General features: G+C 41.9%; 1 protein-coding gene across 1 annotated transcript in view; it reads right to left on the bottom strand.

Annotated features, from left to right (window-relative positions):
* The window catches only part of LOC129828561 (calcium uniporter protein, mitochondrial-like), a 228719-nt gene that overhangs the window by 20319 nt on the left and 191925 nt on the right, over nucleotides 1–16475 (bottom strand). Inside the window, exon 3 of the mRNA XM_055889600.1 lies at nucleotides 5192–5255. Coding sequence (XP_055745575.1) covers nucleotides 5192–5255 — 64 coding nt within the window. The remainder of the gene's footprint in view (nucleotides 1–5191; nucleotides 5256–16475) is intronic.

The following is a 16475-nucleotide window of genomic DNA, read 5'->3' as shown; positions in this document are numbered from 1 at the left end:
GACAACACTAAACAAGACAACATGGGACCAGACAACACTAAACCAGACAACACTAAGGTGGTATGAGTACTTAGTATGAGGTGGTATGAGTCCGTAGTATGAGGTGGTATGAGTTCCTAGTATGAGGTGGTATGAGTCCTTAGTATGAGACCAGACAACACTAAACCAGACAAAACTAAACCAGACAACACTAAACCAGGTGAGGTGGTATGAGTCCATTAGTATGAGGTGGTATGAGTCCCTAGTATGAGGTGGTATGAGTCCTTAGTATGAGGTGGTATGAGTCCCTAGTATGAGGTGGTATGAGTCCTTAGTATGAGGTGGTATGAGTCCGTAGTATGAGGTGGTATGAGTCCCTAGTTTTAGGTGGTATGAGTCCCTAGTTTTAGGTGGTATGAGTCCCTTAGTATGAGGTGGTATGAGTCCTTAGTATGAATCCCTTAGTATGAGGTGGTATACTCATACCCTTAGTATGAGATGGTATGAGTCCTTAGAATGAGTCCCTAATATGAGGTGGTATGAGTCCCTTAGTATGAGATGGTATGAGTTCTTAGTATGAGTCCCTTAGTATGAGGTGGTATGAGTCCGTAGTATGAGGTGGTATGAGTCCGTAGTATGAGGTGGTATGAGTCCCTTAGTATGAGGTGGTATGAGTCCCTATTAGGAGGTGGTACGAGTCCCTTAGTATGAGGTGGTATGAGTCCCTAGATGGTATGAGTCCCTAGTATGAGTTGGTATGAGTCCCTAGTATGAGGGGTATGAGTCCCTAGTATGAGGTGGTATGAGTCCCTTAGTATGAGGTGGTATGAGTCCCTAGTATGAGATGGTATGAGTCCCTAGTATGAGTTGGTATAAGTCCCTAGTATGAGGTGGTATGAGTCCCTAGTTTTAGGTGGTATGAGTCCCTTAGTATGAGGTGGTATGAGTCCCTAGTATGAGGTGGTATGAGTCCCTAGTATGAGGTGGTATGAGTCCCTAGTATGAGGTGGTATGAGTCCCTAGTATGAGATGGTATGAGTCCCTAGTATCAGTTGGTATGAGTCCCTAGTATGAGGTGGTATGAGTCCCTAGTATGAGTCCCTTAGTATGAGGTGGTATGAGTCCCTAGTTTGAGTCCTTTAGTATGAGATGGTATGAGTCCCTTAGTATGAGTCCCTTAGTATGATGTGGTAGGAGTCCTTAGTATGAGGTGGTATGAGTCCCTAGTATGAGGTGGTATGAGTCCCTAGTATCAGTCCCTTAGTATGAGGTGGTATGAGTTCTTAGTATGAGTCCCTTAGTATGATGTGGTATGAGTCCTTAGTATGAGGTGGTATGAGTCCTTAGTATGAGTCCCTTAGTATGAGGTGGTATGAGTCCCTTAGTATGAGGTGGTATGAGTCCCTTAGTATGAGGTGGTATGAGTCCATTACTATGAGGTGGTATGAGTCCCTTAGTATGAGGTGGTATGAGTCCCTTAGTATGAGGTGGTATGAGTCCCTTAGTATGAGGTGGTATGAGTCCCTTAGTATGAGGTGGTATGAGTCCCTTAGTATGAGGTGGTATGAGTCCATTAGTATGAGGTGGTATGAGTCCCTTAGTATGAGTCCATTAGTATGAGGTGGTATGAGTCCCTTAGTATGAGGTGGTATGAGTCCCTTAGTATGAGTCCATTAGTATGAGGTGGTATGAGTCCATTAGTATGAGGTGGTATGAGTCCCTTAGTATGAGTCCATTAGTATGAGGTGGTATGAGTCCATTAGTATGAGGTGGTATGAGTCCCTTAGTATGAGTCCATTAGTATGAGGTGGTATGAGTCCATTAGTATGAGGTGGTATGAGTCCATTAGTATGAGGTGGTATGAGTCCCTTAGTATGAGGTGGTATGAGTCCCTTAGTATGAGGTGGTATGAGTCCTTTAGTATGAGTCCATTAGTATGAGGTGGTATGAGTCCCTTAGTATGAGGTGGTATGAGTCCTTAGTATGAGGTGGTATGAGTCCTTAGTATGAGGTGGTATGAGTCCTTAGTATGAGGTGGTATGAGTCCCTTAGTATGAGGTGGTATGAGTCCCTTAGTATGAGGTGGTATGAGTCCATTAGTATGAGGTGGTATGAGTCCCTTAGTATGAGGTGGTATGAGTCCTTAGTATGAGGTGGTATGAGTCCCTTAGTATGAGGTGGTATGAGTCCTTAGTATGAGGTGGTATGAGTCCCTAGTATGAGTCCTTAGTATGAGGTGGTATGAGTCCTTAGTATGAGGTGGTATGAGTCCCTTAGTATGAGGTGGTATGAGTCCCTTAGTATGAGGTGGTATGAGTCCCTTAGTATGAGGTGGTATGAGTCCCTTAGTATGAGGTGGTATGAGTCCTTAGTATGAGGTGGTATGAGTCCTTAGTATGAGGTGGTATGAGTCCATTAGTATGAGGTGGTATGAGTCCATTAGTATGAGGTGGTATGAGTCCCTTAGTATGATGTGGTATGAGTCCCTTAGTATGAGGTGGTATGACTCCCTTAGTATGAGGTGGTATGAGTCCTTAGTATGAGGTGGTATGAGTCCTTAGTATGAGGTGGTATGAGTCCATTAGTATGAGGTGGTATGAGTCCATTAGTATGAGGTGGTATGAGTCCCTTAGTATGATGTGGTATGAGTCCCTTAGTATGAGGTGGTATGAGTCCCTTAGTATGAGGTGGTATGAGTCCCTTAGTATGAGGTGGTATGAGTCCTTAGTATGAGGTGGTATGAGTCCTTAGTATGAGGTGGTATGAGTCCCTTAGTATGAGGTGGTATGAGTCCTTAGTATGAGGTGGTATGAGTCCCTTAGTATGAGTCCATTAGTATGAGGTGGTATGAGTCCCTTAGTATGAGGTGGTATGAGTCCTTAGTATGAGGTGGTATGAGTCCTTAGTATGAGGTGCTATGAGTCCTTAGTATGAGGTGGTATGAGTCCCTTAGTATGAGGTGGTATGAGTCCCTTAGTATGAGGTGGTATGAGTCCTTAGTATGAGTCCATTAGTATGAGGTGGTATGAGTCCCTTAGTATGAGTCCCTTAGTATGAGGTGGTATGAGTCCCTAGTATGAGGTGGTATGAGTCCCTTAGTATGAGGTGGTATGAGTCCCTTAGTATGAGGTGGTATGAGTCCCTTAGTATGAGGTGGTATGAGTCCATTAGTATGAGGTGGTATGAGTCCTTAGTATGAGGTGGTATGAGTCCCTAGTATGAGGTGGTATGAGTCCCTTAGTATGAGGTGGTATGAGTCCTTAGTATGAGGTGGTATGAGTCCCTAGTATGAGGTGGTATGAGTCCCTTAGTATGAGGTGGTATGAGTCCCTTAGTATGAGGTGGTATGAGTCCCTTAGTATGAGGTGGTATGAGTCCCTTAGTATGAGGTGGTATGAGTCCATTAGTATGAGGTGGTATGAGTCCTTAGTATGAGGTGGTATGAGTCCCTAGTATGAGGTGGTATGAGTCCCTTAGTATGAGGTGGTATGAGTCCTTAGTATGAGGTGGTATGAGTCCCTTAGTATGAGGTGGTATGAGTCCTTAGTATGAGTCCTTAGTATGAGGTGGTATGAGTCCCTAGTATGAGGTGGTATGAGTCCCTTAGTATGAGGTGGAATGATACCTTAGTATGAGTCCCTTAGTATGAGGTGGTATGAGTCCCTTAGTATGAGGTGGTATGAGTCCCTTAGTATGAGGTGGTATGAGTCCCTTAGTATGAGGTGGTATGAGTCCCTTAGTATGAGGTGGTATGAGTCCCTAGTATGAGGTGGTATGAGTCCCTTAGTATGAGTCCATTAGTATGAGGTGGTATGAGTCCCTTAGTATGAGGTGGTATGAGTCCCTAGTATGAGGTGGTATGAGTCCCTTAGTATGAGTCCATTAGTATGAGGTGGTATGAGTCCCTTAGTATGAGGTGGTATGAGTCCCTTAGTATGAGGTGGTATGAGTCCTTAGTATGAGTCCATTAGTATGAGGTGGTATGAGTCCCTTAGTATGAGTCCATTAGTATGAGGTGGTATGAGTCCTTAGTATGAGGTGGTACGAGTCCCCGCTTGTATGCATGTGGCTCTCCCTGCTGCCATGTGCCTGTCTCCCTGTCTGTACTTCCCTTTCATGGTGCGATAATGGCTAAGCTATTAAAATCCACTTCAGCTCTGACTGCAATCAACATTCAATTCTGACTGCAATTCTCTCTCTCTCTCTCTCTCTCCCTCCCTCCCTCCCTACCTCCTTCTCTCCCTACCTCCTACTCTCCCTCCTTCTCTCTCCCTCCCTCCCTCCCTCCCTCCCTCCCTCCCCTGTCAGTTATCAACAAAACAGATGCCAGCTTCTCCTTCAAGATGACTGCTGTCTGATGGCTGAGAGAGAGGCTACTGTGCTCTTAGCTCCAAACTAGTGTCTGTCTCTCCAGAGCTGACAGAGAAGGTGCCTGGGTCTGACAGAGAAGGTGCCTGGGTCTGACAGAGAAGGTGCCTGGGGCTGACAGAGAAGGTGTCTGGGGCTGACAGAGAAGGTGTCTGGGGCTGACAGAGAAGGTGTCTGGGGCTAACAGAGACGGTGTCTGGGTCTGACAGAGAAGGTGTCTGGGGCTGACAGAGAAGGTGTCTGGGGCTGACAGAGAAGGTGTCTGGGGCTGACAGAGAAGGTGTCTGGGGCTGACAGAGAAGGGGACTGGGTCTAACGAAGAAGGGGAATGGGTCTAACGAAGAAGGGGACTGGGTCTAACGAAGAAGGGGACTGGGTCTGACAGAGAAGGGGACTGGGTTCTGACTTAGCACAAAGGAGGCCTGACGCTCTACCCCTTTCTACCTTTGACTGGAGGCCTGACGCTCTGCCCCTCTCTACCTTTCAGTGGAGGCCTGACGCTCTACCCCTCTCTACCTTTGACTGGAGGCCTGACGCTCTACCCCTCTCTACCTTTCAGTGGAGGCCTGACGCTCTAGCCCTCTCTACCTTTGACTGGAGGCCTGACGCTCTACCCCTCTCTACCTTTGACTGAAGGCCTGACGCTCTACCTTTGACTGGAGGCCTGACGCTCTACCCCTCTCTACCTTTGACTGAAGGCCTGACGCTCTACCCCAGTCAAACTGAGCACCAACTCAAAGTCTACTGTTCCACATTGACACCTCTTGCTGAGTGAAAAATATATTACGACACAGCTGTCAGCACCACACCACATTAACCAGACGGTGGTTAGTAAAACACTCACCTTCTGGAGTGGCGGAGGAACACAGCAGCCTCTGGCCATGCCACGAGGGGGCGCCCCTCCAACCCTGGAGAGAGAGAGACGGAGAGAGCGATGGAGGGAAGAACGGAGATAGAGAAAGAGCGAGAGAAATAGCGAGAGAAGGAAGGAGAGAGAGAGAGAGAGAGAGAGAGAGACAGAGAGAGAGAGAGAGAGAGAGAGAGAGAGAGAGAGAGAGAGAGAGAGAGAGAGAGAGAGAGAGAGAGAAATAGAGTATTATACTTAAAATAAATATAAACACAACAATTTACGATTTCAAAGATTTTACAGAGTTACAGTTCATATGAGGAAATCAGTCAATTTAAATAAATAAATGAAGGCCCCTAATCTATGGATCTCACATGGACTGGGAATACAGATATGCATCTGTTGGTCACAGATACCTTAAAAAAGAAATGGGCCTCAGGATGTCATTATAGTATCTCTGTATATTCAAATGACCATAGATAAAATGCAGTTGTGTTCGTTGTCCTGAGCTTATGCCTGTCCATACCATAACCCCACCGCCACCATGGGGCTTGCTAATGCAAACCGCTCACCCACACGACGCCATACACATGATCTGTGGTTGTGAGGCCGGTTGGATGTACTGACAACTTCTCTACAATGATGTTGAAGGCGGCTTATGGTAGAGAAATGAACAATACATTCTCTGGCAACAGCCCTGAGATGGTTTCTGAGCAGTTTGTGCAGAAATTCATATTTTCATCAGCTGTCAGGATGGCTGGTCTCAGATGATCCCGCAGGTGAAGAAGAAGAATGTGGAGATCCTGGGCTGGCGTGGTTACATGACGTCTCTAAACCGATGTTGGAGGCGGCTTATGGTAGAGAAATTAACATTCAATTCTCTGGCAACAGCTCTGGTGGACTTTCCTGCAGTCAGCATGCCAATTGCAGGCTCCCTCAAAAGTTGAGACATCTGTGGCATTGTGTTGTGTAAAAAAAAAAATGCACATTTTAGAGTGGACTTTTATTGTCCCCAGCACAAGGTGCACCTGTGTAATGATCATGCTGTTTAATCAGCTTGTTGATATGCCACACCTGTCAGGTGGATGGATTATCTTGGCAAATGAGAAATGTTCACTAACAGGGATGTAAACAAATTTGTGCACAACTTTTTAGAGAAATAAGCTTGTTGAGCAGGATGGAACATTTCTGGTATCTTTTATTTTAACTCATGAAACAGGACATTTATACTTTTGTTCAGTGTACATTGTACAGTGTACCCTGGTCTCCCGGGTGGCGCAGTGGTCTAGGGCTGCGCCACCAGAGTCTCTGGGTTCGCGCCCAGGCTCTGTCGCAGCCGGCCGCAACCGGGAGGTCCGTGGGGCGACGCACAATTAGCATAGCGTCGTCCGGGTTAGGGAGGGTTTGGCCGGTAGGGATATCCTTGTCTCAGTATGTAAAAAAAAAAAATGTAATAAAATGTATGCACTCTACTGTAAGTCGCTCTGGATAAGAGCATCTGCTAAATGACTAAAATGTAAATGTAAAAAAATGTATGTTGAAATAAACAGAATCCATGACAACACTTGATAAATAGAAATTCACCCTCTACATATACATTCAGAATATATTCAGACTTTTTCCCACGTTTTGTTTTTGTTACAGCCTTATTCTAAAATTGATTAAAGGTGGTTGTAATTTATTAAAAATCAAAAAACAGAAATAGCTTATTTACATGAGTATTCATGCTAATGGACTCATTCATTTGCTATGAGACTTGAAATTGATCTCAGGTTCATCCTGTTTCTATTGATCATCCTTGAGATGTTTCTACAACTTGATTGGAGTCCACCTGTGGTAAATTCAATTGATTGGATATGATTTGGAAAGGCACACACCTGTCTATATAAAGGTCCCACGGTTGACAGAGCATGTCAGAGCAAAAACCAAGCCATGAGGTCGAAGGAAATTGTCCGTTGAGCTCCGAGACAGGATTGTGTCGAGGCACAGATCTGGGGAAGGTTACCAAAACCTGGTTATCTGCATCATTAAAGGTCCCCAAGAACAAAGTCTTTCTTAAACATTCTTAAATGGAAGAAGTTTAGAACCACCAAGACTCTTCCTAGAGCGAACTGGCATCACTCTCCAAACTGAACAATCTGGGGGGGAAGAGCCTTGTTCAGGGAGGTGACCAAGAACCAGATGGTCACTCTGACAGAGCTCTAGAGTTCCTCTGTGGAGATCGGAGAACCTTCCAGAAGGACAACCATCTCTGCAGCACTCCACCAAGCAGGCCTTTATGGTAGAGTGGCCTGACAGAAGCCACTCCTCAGGAAAGGTACATGACAGCCCGCTTGGAGTTTGACAAAAGGCACCTAAAGGACTCTCAGACCATGAGAAACAAGATTCTCTGGTCTGATGAAACCAAGATTGAAGTTAGGCCTGAATGCCAAGCGTCACTTCTGGAAGAAACCTGACACCATCCCTACGGAATAAAGTACAGATAGATCCTTGATGAAAACCTGCTCCAGAGCGCTCAGGACCTCAGAGGGGGCGAAGGTTCACTTTCCAACAGGACAACGACTCTAAGCACACAGCCAAAACAATGCAGGAGTGGCTTCGGGACAAGTCTTTGAATGTCCTTGAGTGGCCCAGCCAGAGCCCGGACTTGAACCCGAGACCTGAAAATAGCAGTGTAGCGACGCTCCCCATCAAACCTGACAGAGCTTGAGAGGATCTGCAGAGAAGAATGGGAGAAACTCTCCAAATACAGGTGTGCCAAGCTCGTAGCGTCATACCCAAGAAGACTCGAGGCTGTAATCTCTGCCAAAGGTGATTCAACAAAGTACTGAGTAAAGGGTCTGAATACTTATGTAAATGTGACACTTCAGTTTTTAATTTCTGCTCTGTCGTTATGGGTTTTTTTGTGCATATTGATGAGGGGGGAAATTATTTAATACATTTTAGAATAAGGCTGTAACGTAACAAAATGTGGAAAAAGTCAAGGGGTCTGAATACTTTCCAAATGCACTGTAAACACAGTGTACAGTACCAGTAAAAGTTTGGACACATCTAGTCATTCAAGGGTTTTTCTTTATTTTTACAATTTTCTACATTGTAGAATAATAGTGAAGACATCACAACTATGTAATAACACATATGGAATCATGTAGTAACCAAAAAATGTGTTTTATATATTTGAGATTCTTCAAAGTAGCCACCTTTTGCCTTGATGACAACTTTGCACACTCTTGGCATTCTCTCAACCAGCTTCACCTGGAATGCTTTTCCAACAGTCTTGAAGGAGTTCCCACATATGCTGAGCACTTGTTGGCTGCCTTTCCTTCCCTCTGCGGTCCAACTCATCCCAAACCATCTCAATTGGGTTGAGAACGGGTGATTGTGGAGGCCAGGTCATCTGATGCAGCACTCCATCACTCTCTTTCTTGGTCAAATAGCCCTTACACAGCCTGGAGGTGTGTTGGGTCATTGTCTTGTTAAAAAACAAATGATAGTCCAACTAAGCTCTAACCAGATGGGATGGCGTATCGCTGCAAAATGCTGTAGTAGCCATGTTGGTAAAGTGTGCCTTGAATTCTAAATAAATCACTGACCGTGTCACCAGAAAAGCACCATCACACCTCCTCCTCCATGCTTCACGGTGGGAACCACACATGCGGAGATCATCCGTTCACCTACTCTGCGTCTCACAAAGACACGGCGGTTGGAACCAAAAATCTCAAATTTGGACTCATCAGACCAAAGGACAGATTTCCACCAGTCTAATGTCCATTGCTCGTGTTTCTTGGCCCAAGCAAGTCTCTTCTTATTATTGGTGTCCTTTAGTAGTGGTTTCTTTGCAGCAATTCGACCATGAAGGCCTGATTCACACAGTCTCCTCTGAACAGTTGATGCTGAGATGTCTGTTACTTGAACTCTGTGAAGCATTTATTTGGGCTGCAATTTCTGAGGCTGAGGTCTGAGGTCGACCAATTATGATTTTTCAACACCGATACCAATTATTGGTGGACCAAAAAAAGACGATACAGATTAAATTGGCCGATTAAAAAAATAAATATAGATTTATTTCTAATAATGACAATTACAACAATACTGAATAAACCCATTTAATTTAACTTAATATAATACACAAATAAAATCTATTTAGTCTCAAATAAATAATGAAACATGTTCAATTTGGTTTAAAAAATTCAAAAACAAAGTGGTGGAGAAGAAAGTAAAATTGCAATATGTGCCATGTAAGAAAGCTAACGTTTAAGTTCCTTGCTCAGAACATGAGAACATATGAAAGCTGGTGGTTCCTTTTAACATGAGTCTTCAATATTCCCAGTTAAGAAGTTTTAGGTTGTAGTTATTATAGGAATTATGACGTGTCAACTATTTCTCTCTATACGATTTCTATTTCATATACACCTTTGACTATTGGATGTTCTTATAGGCACTATAGTATTGCCAGCCTAATCTCGGGAGTTGATAGGCTTGAAGTCATAAACAGCTCAATGCTTGAAGCACAGCGAAGAGCTGCTGGCAAACGCAGGAAAGTGCTGTTTGAATGAATGCTTACGAGCCTGCTGCTGCCTACCACCGTTCAGTCAGACTGCTCTATCAAATATCAGATCATAGACTTAATTATAATATAATAACACACAGAAATACGAGCCTTAGGTTATTAATATGGTCAAATCCGAAGATCATTTAGAAAACAAAAGGTTTATTCTTTCAGTGAAATACGGAACCGTTCCGTATTTTGTCGAACGGGTGGCATCTATAAGTCAAAATATTGCTGTTACATTGCACAACCTTCGATGTTATGTCATAATTATGTAAAAGTCTGTCAAATTAATTACTGTCTTTGTTCGGAAGAAATGGTCTTCACACAGTTCGCAACGAGCCAGGCGGCCCAAACTGCTGCAAATACCCCGACTCTGCTTGCACAGAACGCAAGAGAAGTGACACAATTTACCTAGTTAATATTGCCTGCTAACATGCCTTTATTTTAATTAAATATGCAGGTTTAAAAATACATACTTCTGTGTATTGATTTTAAGAAAGGCATTGATGTTTATGGTTAGGTACATTGGTGCAACGACAGTGATTTTTTTCGCGAATGCGCTTTTGTTAAAACATCACTCGTTTGGCGAAGTAGAAGTGATTCGATGATAAATTAACAGGCGCCGCATTTATTATATGCAACGCAGGACAAGCTAGTTGACCTAGTAGTATCATAAACCATGTGTAGTTAACTAGTGATTATGATTGATTGTTTTTTATAGGATAAGTTTAATGCTAGCTAGCAACTTACCTTGGCTCCTTGCAGCCACAAGGTCCTTTTGACGCTGCACTCGCGTAACAGGTGGTCAGCCTGCCACGCAGTCTCCTCGTGGATTGCAATTAATCAGTCGACCTCTACTGGTAACTCTAATTAACTTATCCTCTGCAGCAGAGGTAACTCTGGGTCTTCCTCTCCTGTGGCGGTCCTCATGAGAGCCAGTTTCATCATAGCGCTTGATGGTTTTTGCGACTACAGTTCAAGAAACGTTCTTGAAATTTTCCATATCCATATTGACTGACCTTTATGTCTTAAAGTAATGATGGACTGTCGTTTCTCTTTGTTTATTTGACCTATTCTTGCTGTAATATGGACTTGGTCTTTTACCAAATAGGGCTGTCTTCTGTATACCACCTCTACCTTGTCACAACACAACTGATTGGCTCAAATGCATTAAGAAGGAAAGAAATTCCACACATGAACTTTTAACAAAGCACACCTGTTAATTGAAATACAATCCATGTGACTACCTCATGAAGCTGGTTGAGAGAATGCCAAGAGTGTGCAAAGCTCATCAAGGCAAAGGGTGGCTACTTTGAAGAATCTCAAATATAAAATATATTTAGATTTGTTTAACTCTTTTTTTGGTTACTACATGATTCCATATGTGTTATTTCATAGCTTAGATGTCTTCACTATTATTCTACAATGTAGAAAATAGTTAAAAATAAAAAAAATCCTTGGAATGAGTAGGTGTGTCCAAACTTTTGACTGGTACTGTAAATAAAGAGACAATTACCCTTTTATGGAAAACCAGGAACAACAACTGGGCTAAACACACACACACACACACACATACACACACACACACACACACACACACACACACACACACACACACACACACAGTGTGACTGAGTAGAGACCAACTGAATGCACTCTGACTGACAGAGTAATGAGTGTCTATGTATACACACAGTAAAAACAGGCTACACACACACACACACACACACACACACACACACACACACACACACACACACACACACACACACACACACACACACACACACACACACACACACACACACAGTGTGAGCAGGGAAGGACGGAGAGAGGGAAGAAGTCAAAGAGAGTAGAAGAGGTGGTAGGTAGGTAGGAATCATTCATTCTCTTTCTCTTATTTTTAGAAACCCTGAGTTAGTCAAACCAGGAGTTCCCATATGGGCACCACATTTTTAATTAGTTAATTAAGGGAGAACACAAGACAACATATCACGACACACACAAACACACGTCACGTTTTCCGCTGTGCAGAGAGGAAAGCCTTTTAAAGCTCAAACTGTGAGAACTAGATGGAGAGGGGGGGAGGGGGGGAGAGAACAAGACAGGGAGGAGGAAGAGAGAGACTAGAGAGAAAGGAGAGAGAGAGAAAGAGAAAGGGAAAGGGAAGAACGAGAGTGAGAGGGAGAGAGAGAGAGAGAAAGGAGAGAGAGAGAAAGAGAAAGGGAAAAGGAAGAATGAGAGAGCGAGAGGGAGAGGGAAGAGAGAGAGAGAGAGAAAGGAGAGAGAGAGAAAGAGAAAGGGAAAAGGAAGAATGAGAGAGCGAGAGGGAGAGGGAAGAGAGAGAGAGAGAGAAAGAGAGAAAGGAGAGAGAGAAAGAGAAAGGGAAAAGGAAGAACGAGAGAGCGAGAGGGAGAGGGAGAGGGAAGAGAGAGAGAGAACGGGAGGGAGAGACAAGAACCCTATAAACCTGCGCATATTTATCACCACACAAGTTAGGTGACAATTTCAATTAGAAGCATTTGATTTTGCATACATCATTTTTTGATTTGTGTGCCCGTGAAAACTGTTTTCACAGCGTAGCCTTAAATATCAAGATGAACATTTGATAAAGCAGTGTTTTCATTTCTAGTACACGCTGTCATAGACTGAACAAGACTACTGTCCCACTGATGACTATAGATACAGGCTTTACATAGACTATAGATACAGGCTATAGATACAGGCTTTACATAGACTATAGATACAGGCTATAGATACAGACTATAGATACAGACTATAGATACAGGCTATAGATACAAGCTATAGATACAGGCTATAGATACAGGCTATAGATACAGGCTATAGATACAGGCTATAGATAGACTTTACATAGGCTATAGATACAGGCTATAGATACAGGCTATAGATACAGGCTATAGATACAGGCTATAGATAGACTATAGATACAAGCTTTACACAGAATATAGATACAGGCTTTACATAGACTATAGATACAGGCTTTACATAGGCTATAGATACAGGCTATAGATACAGGCTATAGATACAGGCTATATATACAGGCTATAGATACAGGCTATAGATACAGGCTTTACATAGACTATAGATACAGGCTTTACACAGACTATAGATACAGACTATAGATACAGGCTATAGATACAGGCTATAGATACAGGCTATAGATACAGGCTTTACATAGACTATAGATACAGGCTTTACACAGACTATAGATACAGACTATAGATACAGGCTATAGATACAGGCTATAGATACAGGCTATAGACACAGGCTTTACACAGACTATAGATACAGGCTATAGATACAGGCTATAGATACAGGCTTTACATAGACTATAGATACAGGCTTTACACAGACTATAGATACAGGCTTTACACAGACTATAGATACAGGCTTTACATAGACTATAGATACAGGCTATAGATACAGGCTTTACATAGACTATAGATACAGGCTTTACACAGACTATAGATACAGGCTTTACATAGACTATAGATACAGGCTATAGATACAGGCTTTACATAGACTATAGATACAGGCTATAGATACAGGCTATAGATACAGGCTATAGATACAGACTATAGATACAGGCTATAGATACAGGCAATAGATACAGACTATAGATACAGGCTATAGATACAGGCTATAGATACAGGCTTTACATAGGCTATAGATACAGGCTTTACATAGACTATAGATACAGGCTATAGATACAGGCAATAGATACAGACTATAGATACAGGCTATAGATACAGGCTATAGATACAGGCTTTACATAGGCTATAGATACAGGCTTTACACAGACTATAGATACAGGCTATAGATACAGGCTATAGATACAGGCTTTACATAGACTATAGATACAGGCTTTACACAGACTATAGATACAGGCTTTACACAGACTATAGATACAGGCTTTACATAGACTATAGATACAGGCTATAGATACAGGCTTTACATAGACTATAGATACAGGCTTTACACAGACTATAGATACAGGCTTTACATAGACTATAGATACAGGCTATAGATACAGGCTTTACATAGACTATAGATACAGGCTATAGATACAGGCTATAGATACAGACTATAGATACAGGCTTTACATAGACTATAGATACAGGCTATAGATACAGGCTATAGATACAGGCTATAGATACAGGCTTTAGATACAGGCTATAGATACAGGCTTCACATAGACTATAGATACAGGCTTTACACAGAATATAGATACAGGCTTTACATAGACTATAGATACAGGCTATAGATACAGGCTATAGATACAGGCTATACATAGACTATAGATACAGGCTATAGATAGACTATAGATACAGACTTTACATAGACTATAGATACAGGCTATAGATAGACTATAGATACAGGCTTTACATAGGCTATAGATACAGGCTATAGATACAGGCTTTACATAGACTATAGATACAGGCTATAGATACAGACTATAGATACAGGCTATAGATACAGGCTATAGATACAGGCTATAGATACAGGCTATAGATACAGGCTATAGATAGACTATAGATACAGGCTATATATACAGGCTATAGATACAGGCTATAGATACAGGCTATAGATACAGGCTATAGATACAGGCTATAGATACAGGCTATAGATACAGGCAATAGATACAGACTATAGATACAGGCTATAGATACAGGCTATAGATACAGGCTATAGATACAGGCTATAGATACAGGCTTTACATAGACTATAGATACAGGCTTTACACAGAATATAGATACAGGCTTTACATAGACTATAGATACAGGCTATAGATACAGGCTATAGATACAGGCTATAGATACAGGCTATAGATACAGGCTATAGATACAGGCTATAGATACAGACTATAGATACAGACTATAGATACAGGCTATAGATACAGGCTATAGATACAGGCTATAGATACAGACTATAGATACAGGCTTTACATAGAATATAGATACAGGCTTTACATAGACTATAGATACAGGCTATAAATACAGGCTATAGATACAGGCTATAGATACAGGCTATAGATACAGGCTTTACATAGACTATAGATACAGGCTATAGATACAGGCTATAGATACAGGCTATAGATACAGGCTATAGATACAGGCTATAGATACAGGCTATAGATACAGGCTTTACATAGACTATAGATACAGGCTATAGATACAGGCTATAGATACAGGCTATAGATACAGGCTATAGATACAGGCTATAGATACAGGCTATAGATACAGGCTATAGATACAGGCTATAGATACAGGCTATAGATACAGGCTTTACATAGGCTATAGATACAGGCTTTACATAGGCTATATATACAGGCTATAGATACAGGCTATAGATACAGGCTATAGATAGAGGCTATAGATACAGACTATAGATACAGGCTTTACATAGACTATAGATACAGGCTATAGATACAGGCTATAGATACAGGCTATAGATACAGGCTTTACATAGACTATAGATACAGGCTTTACACAGACTATAGATACAGACTATAGATACAGGCTATAGATACAGGCTATAGATACAGGCTATAGATACAGGCTATAGATACAGGCAATAGATACAGGCTATAGATACAGGCTTTACATAGACTATAGATACAGGCTTTACACAGACTATAGATACAGACTATAGATACAGGCTATAGATACAGGCTATAGATACAGGCTATAGATACAGACTTTACATAGGCTATAGATACAGGCTTTACATAGACTATAGATACAGGCTATAGATACAGCTATAGATACAGGTTATAGATACAGGCTATAGATAGACTATAGATACAGGCTATAGATACAGGCTATAGATACAGGCTTTACATAGGCTATAGATACAGGCTATAGATACAGGCTATAGATACAGGCTTTACACAGACTATAGATACAAGCTTTACACAGAATATAGATACAGGCTTTACATAGACTATAGATACAGGCTTTACATAGACTATAGATACAGGCTTTACATAGGCTATAGATACAGGCTATAGATACAGGCTATAGATACAGGCTATAGATACAGGCTTTACATAGACTATAGATACAGGCTATAGATACAGGCTTTATATAGGCTATAGATACAGGCTTTACATAGACTATAGATACAGGCTTTACATAGGCTATAGATACAGGCTATAGATACAGGCTTTACATAGGCTATAGATACAGGCTATAGATACAGGCTTTACATAGGCTATAGATACAGGCTATAGATACAGGCTTTACATAGGCTATAGATACAGGCTATAGATACAGGCTTTACATAGGCTATAGATACAGGCTACAGATACAGGCTATAGATACAGGCTTTACATAGGCTATAGATACAGGCTATAGATACAGGCTTTACATAGGCTATAGATACAGGCTACAGATACAGGCTATAGATACAGGCTATAGATACAGGCTATAGATACAGGCTTTACATAGGCTAAAGATACAGGCTATAGATACAGGCTATAGATACAGGCTATAGATACAGGCTATAGATACAGGATATATATACAGGCTATAGATACAGGCTTTACATAGGCTATAGATAAAGGCTATAGATACAGGCTATAGATACAGGCTATAGATACAGGCTTTACATAAGGCTATAGATACAGGCTATAGATACAGGCTATAGATACAGGCTATATATACAGGCTATAGATACAGGCTATAGATACAGGCTATAAATACAGGC

The sequence above is a fragment of the Salvelinus fontinalis genome, chromosome 30, assembly GCF_029448725.1.
Source record: "Salvelinus fontinalis isolate EN_2023a chromosome 30, ASM2944872v1, whole genome shotgun sequence".
In the NCBI taxonomy this organism is placed as follows: domain Eukaryota; kingdom Metazoa; phylum Chordata; class Actinopteri; order Salmoniformes; family Salmonidae; genus Salvelinus; species Salvelinus fontinalis.
Note: the sequence above shows the minus strand (reverse complement) of the source record. Positions and strands in the feature narration are given on the sequence as shown.